At 49.2% G+C, this 5,857-nt stretch overlaps 1 protein-coding gene across 1 annotated transcript; it reads right to left on the bottom strand.

The window, feature by feature from the left end:
- Positions 1–1,101: 1,101 nt before the first annotated feature.
- GSTK1 (glutathione S-transferase kappa 1) lies at positions 1,102–5,539 on the bottom strand. Its single transcript, XM_007090845.3, has 8 exons — positions 5,354–5,539; positions 4,787–4,868; positions 4,482–4,610; positions 4,076–4,176; positions 3,868–3,903; positions 2,121–2,237; positions 1,675–1,768; positions 1,102–1,414 (listed from the first exon to the last, which is right to left on the bottom strand). The coding sequence occupies exons 1-8, from the start codon at positions 5,423–5,425 to the stop codon at positions 1,365–1,367; spliced, it is 681 nt and encodes a 226-aa protein (XP_007090907.2). The 5' UTR covers positions 5,426–5,539; the 3' UTR covers positions 1,102–1,364.
- Between the last annotated feature and the right edge of the window lie 318 nt (positions 5,540–5,857).

Here is a 5,857-nt window from a genome sequence, read left to right as displayed (position 1 = left end):
CCTGGATGTCCCATAACTTATTCAAGCATCTGCCTATTGTTAGATATTTAAGGTACTTGATATCACAAACAATGCTGAGATCAGCACTTTTATTCATAAAACTTTGTCTCCACTACTGTCCTCTCAGCATAGATGAGAACTTCTATATACTTGAATATATAACATAAATACATGAGACGTAACATTTTAATTTGCTCTTAGGTTTCTTACTATTGGACATTTCCCCGTATTTTAAATTAATATTAGATGTACATGTCATGATATCTCTTTTGAAAGATGGAGTGTGTACTTGGAGATGTACTTCTGGTTAGTTAGCAGCTAAGCCTAGTAAGGATAACTTGAAATCCAAGAGTATGCTGAAATAATGGAAAAGGGGAGAGGAGGAAAACAGAAAATGATGGGGAATAAAAGGGGCAAATGAGCTTGGAGATTAGAAAGAGCCAGAGGGAGGGAACAAGGCATCCCCTCTTAAAGCCTCTCAACCTTTGAGCCATCAAAAACTCCACACCTGGTTTCCAACAGATGCCTAAGTGTGGTTTCAGCTTTGAATAAAGAGTATTCTCAAAGAAGTCCAAAGATTGTTGAAACACAAGGTATTCTGATTACTGCATAGCTGGCACAAACAGAGCCGGGCCTTTGGATAAATAACTGAGTGAGTGGGAAAACTATAGGTTTGTATGGGAAGGAACAGGGGTTCCAGGGAGAGAGGCCCTGGGATTTTCTCGAAATCTGCTTTGTGGGTGAGGGAACTCTGTGGGATGAGCACCTTGCCCAGGCCATGGCAACTCCAGCCTGTCTCCCTGTGCTGCCTTGCCCTTGTTCTGCTGGTCAGTGTAGCTGGAGCTGTTCAAATATCTGGGTAGAAGCTCAGCCATGCTCTGGCTCCCTCTCAGGCACCATGACTGGTTAGAAGGCAGTAGGTACCAAACTGGTTATTTAGTTTTCGGTCCCTGAAGAGGGATGGTTTCCTGCTCCTTCCACACAAGCTGCCCTGAGGGCAGCAGTGAGGCTGGCAGTACGGAAAAAGCTGTTTAGAAACACTCAGAGTGGACAGAATATGACAGTAGGAAGAACACACAAACACCAGACAGGACACAGAAATATTCTGCCTGATGATGTTAGGTTTATTCTGAGAGAAAGTAGAGTTTGGGGCTCTTGAAAGGCACTTGTGAGGCACGCAAGTAAAAGCAGTCATGAGACTAAGGTAGATGATGTAACACGCAGTCCCCCTCCCCGGCATCCCCAGGGCCACAGAGGAACCGCTGTCAGACAGAAAAACCAGAATGCTAGTGTCACACAGTGGAAGAAGCGTAAGCAGATTATCTACTTTTTTACTCCAGTAGTTTTGCTTCCCTTGGCCATCCTTAAATTTTGGCATTTATGGCTGGAGGCACAGGGCCCATCCACTTCTCTCCTAGATGGAGAAAATCACATATGTTAGAGGCTGGCCCCACAAGCCTCAGGGGTTTTCTAAGGAGACCTCTGCTTGGTTTCCTTCTTTTCTGTGGGGGTGAAGGTGGCCTCTCCCCATTCAACTTTGAGGACCCCTGTGTATGAGGCTTCATTGTTGGAAATGCATAGAATATGTTTTGCTCTGCATCTGTCATTCTGGTCCACTGATATAATGGGGTGGGGCTGGGGTCAAGGGCAGCTCACCACGAACCTGTAACTTACCCAGCAGGTGTGCCAGCAACTCCATCCGGTCAGAGCCAAACAGCATGTGGGTTTGGCCATCCAGATGGGCCACGGTGACAGGCAGCCCAAAGGCCTGGAGAAAGCAGTGATGGAGCAGGTGTTTATTAGGCTGGGGTCAAAGGCTAAGAGTCAATACTTGTCTGAGGTCATAGAAGCAAAGTAGCCAAAGATGTGATTGCTAAGAAGTTCCTTGGCTCTAAGGAGTTTTCTGGTTTTAACTCTCAGATGTTGTCTTTCTTCTTGCCATCCAGCTCCCTCCCTTTTTCTCCATGGACTATGGGTTGGGAAGGGAGAGGATGAGGGTTGACTGGGAGCTGGGAGGACTCATGCTGGGAGCAGGGACAGGTGCAGGTGCATGGGGACCCAGCAGATTCTCATCCTGTCTCCAGCACTGGGGCTGGGGACCCACATCAGGAGTTGCTCACCCCGTATTTGCAGGCTGCGTTGGTGGTATCCCTGAGCTCGTTCTTCACCTTTGGTGTTGAGATCTTTTCCAGAAGTCCCTGGGCTTGTTCTGTAGACATGCCAGCTTTCTCTGCAGCCTGAGGGCATGTGGTAGGGAACACAACTATGTCTGAATTAGTGGGACCAGAAAATTCTGGTCTTTTTATTTTCTGCTCCCATCTTCATGGTAAGGCATTTGTCCACCCACAAGTGGAGGTCTAGCTTTGCTAAGAGGGGCAAAATCTTGAGACTGGTGGAAAGAACAGGTGGCAGAGTCATAGCTGTAGAAATTTAAAGCCAGGGGGCATCTTAGAAACCAGTGAAGGGACTGTTATCCAGAGGTAGTCCATGACTTGGTTGGCATTAAAGAGCTTGTTAGTGGCAGAGCCAATGCTAGAATCCAGGTCCCCTGACAGTAAGTCTGGGCTCTTGCCTTCTTATTTCTCAGAATTCTTGAATATCTTGTGCTCTTCTGACTCAAGGGCTAGGCTACAAATTCTCATGGAATTTCTGGAGGACTTCTGAGCAGAGCACAGGGATACAGCTTCCTGCATGGCTAACAATAACAAAGGCTTCAGTATGGGGTTTGTTGGTATCGTTTGGGATTAGGGGTTCTTAACTTTGGCTGCACGTTAGAATCTCCCGAGGGAGCTTTTAAAAAATCCCATTCACAAATCACCCCCTGGAACAATTACATCAGAACTTTTGGTAGGCAGTGTCCAGGTGCTCTAGGGGACTTAAATATACAGCTGAGGATGAGAACCACTGCTGCTTGACCTCCTCAACCTGGAGGAGGAAACACAAAGTTATGCAGTGTATTCTAACGTGACACTATCTTTCTCGTACTTGTCTACATGAGAGAATTGTGTCCCAGACCAAATGTTCAACAACAGGGGAATGGTTAAGTAAACAAAATGCTTAAAAAACAAAAAAACAAAATTGCCCACTAAATGCAATGCTACGTAGAAACTAAGAATGGTACTTTCAAAGAGTTTATGATGGCATGGGAAAGGATTGTTCATAAGTGGAAAGGCAAGCCTGGGCATATACTCTGCAGGAATAAAAACAGTGGAGGAATATATTGGCCATTCTTTGTATGTGTACTTTTGGTGATTTGCCATCTTATGTATTAAATCTGAATATGCTTCGACTACCATTTTGTAAACTGCAGGGAAAATATTATTTTGAATTTCCCGATTTAATTCCAATGAAAAACTTAAGTTTTTATATACCTCATCGATGGCTGGCACACATTCCAATGTTTTGAGCTATTTCTATTTGTTTTCACTCAGGCTTTTGTATAATTCTGGCTTGAGCCGGTTATCTCTTTTAGTCTCTTTAAAGTCTGTCTGTAAAGTCTCTTGCTTTCTACTCTGGCTATGTTGGTGTGGTCTGTGTTGGGAGTCTCTGGGGCCAAGATTGCCAATGCTTCATCCCTCCCCATCTGGGGATGCCACCATTTAACAGCTCTCTCCCACTGACTCCTTCATGAGATAAATTCTACCCATGCAGAAGTTTGCACTTCCCCTTTCAACCATGAGATAATCTTCTGAGTGTCCTCCTAGTTCCAACCTTTCAGTAATTTGGCTTCCCAAACACAGACCTGCTTTCTCCCCTAATAACTATGACCTCTTGCACTGAATATGAAATCTGTGCCCTCTCTGCCCCTAAACACCAATTGTTCTCAGCTTTGCTATGAGAGGAGTGGGGACAAGCCAGGATACTCACAGCCAGGATGCTCTTGGGCTCCGAGATGTCTTCATCCTGAGAAGAAGAGAACACTCAGCAGGAAGGAGGTGGAGAGGGCAGAGATGGGGGACAAGTAGGCCAGTGAACAAGAGGGAAAGGCAGGACCAGGATGCTGGAAATGGTTCTGGGGGAGGGTCAGAACACCATCCAGGGTCTCCCAAGCAGGTTCCCAGAGTTCTGTCCTCACTCGTGACCAGACGCGCATCCATAGTTCTCTGGACACTTTCTCCAGCATCTTTGGGTGCTCCAGGTTCACAGCGGTGAGGAATCGCATGGCTGATAAACTTCCTGCAGGGCAGAGGTACTCAGAGGTGGGCTCTCCTGGCTTGTTTCTGATGAAGGACCAGCTCTTTCATGCTTCTGACATCCCCAGAGCTCAGTTGCCCTCAGCCTCCCACCCAAATTTCTCATAGCCAATTTGACCTGCTCTTTCTCCCCTTCTGTCCCCATAAGCTTCTGCTGACTCTACTCTGACCTGCGTTTCCCCCAGGTTTGTTTCAGTTTCATGTGGTTGCCAGCCCTTACTTCCTGCCACTAGTTTCCAAATGCGCTGCCTTTCACTAGATACCCCTTCTGTATCCCACTGTCTTCACCTTTTTCAAGGATCACAGAGAAGAAATCCTTGGGGAACTGGATGGGAACCTGGATATGCTGTCCCAGGAGCCTGATGTCATTTTGCAGGTATTGGGCTTTGCGGGGAAGCAGAGCTGGCGGCTGGTTTCCTGCAAATGGCAATTTGGGGGCATTGGTGAGAGACCACGTGAGGGTCCCAGGCTTGGGGGCCGGCTACCTGGGTTTTGACCAGAGGGCAGATTACAAGCTACAGGTGCCAATGTAAAGACCCAATTGAAGCCATCCCTCCCTCAAATCGCGGTCCCAAAGGCGACCGCCTTCACACCGCTGTCTTTCATGATCGCTGCAATGAGGCTCGGGCGCAACTGCAGGTTGATGTTCCAGAGCTTCTTATATCGGCACAGGACCTGCAGAGGCAGAGATGGGGAGCCACTGTGTCAGATGGAGAGAGTGAAGATGGCTAAGCGCAGAGTAGGGGTTCTGTGGATACCCTAAATTTCATTGCTAGAAATCGATCCCATGAACTTTGCTCCGTCCCAAGAAATCGATCGCAGGATCTTCCTGTGGACGGCTTCCATACTTTTCACTCTCAGCCCCCCAAAAGTGGTGGCAGTGCCATGGAATTCTCTTTGATACTTTGGAGTTACCCGTCTTCTTCCAAACCGCCGTGGGAAACCACTGCCTTAGAATATAAAGGCTCGACCTGGACCCAGCGACCGTATCCCGTTTAAAAACACAAAGTGACCTTCAGCGCTTCACCTCTCTATCGCGTGTCCTAAACCCCGTCCGGCAGCGCCAGGCCTTTCACGAGACTTCGGTCCCCGCGCCCCGCTCCCGCCCTTGCCTCCGCCCTTGCCCTCCAAGCCCCGGCCGAGGGGGCTCCCAGAGTCACCTCGAAGCCCAACCAGGAGTAGGGGGACAGCACATCGTAGAAGAGCTCCAGAGTGCGCGGCGCGGGCGTCATGCTGCAGCAGCCGAGGTCCTCTCTGGCGCGCCGAGCTCGCGTAGGGATTCCAGGCGTGCTATGGCAGACCCGCCCTCCGCCCTCCGCCCTCCGCCCGCCGCCGCGCAGCCGCGCGAGGAAGACAGCCCTGGGCCAAGTCTGGCCGAAGGTCGTGTGGGCGGGGCCGTCTGGCGGGAGCGGGTGGGCACCGCCCCCTGGGGAGCGCTTGGCGCGTGAGGGGGGGCTGTCTCTGGCCTGGTCCTGAGTCTACGGCCCAGGCGGGTGTTTGAGATGTGGACTGTGTTTCTCGTTTAGCTGTGCTCCTTTGGCAGGCCACTTGACGTCTCTGAACCTCACTTTCTTCTTCATCCCTTTTTTTTCCTTTCTTTTTTTTTTTTTTTGAGAGAGAGCTCCTGCGAGCGTGGGGGAGGGGCAGAGGGAAAGGGAAAATCT

The sequence above is a fragment of the Panthera tigris genome, chromosome A2 (assembly GCF_018350195.1).
Source record: "Panthera tigris isolate Pti1 chromosome A2, P.tigris_Pti1_mat1.1, whole genome shotgun sequence".
Taxonomy (NCBI): domain Eukaryota; kingdom Metazoa; phylum Chordata; class Mammalia; order Carnivora; family Felidae; genus Panthera; species Panthera tigris.
The sequence above is the reverse complement of the archived record's forward strand: the minus strand, read 5'-3'. Positions and strand labels throughout refer to the sequence as shown.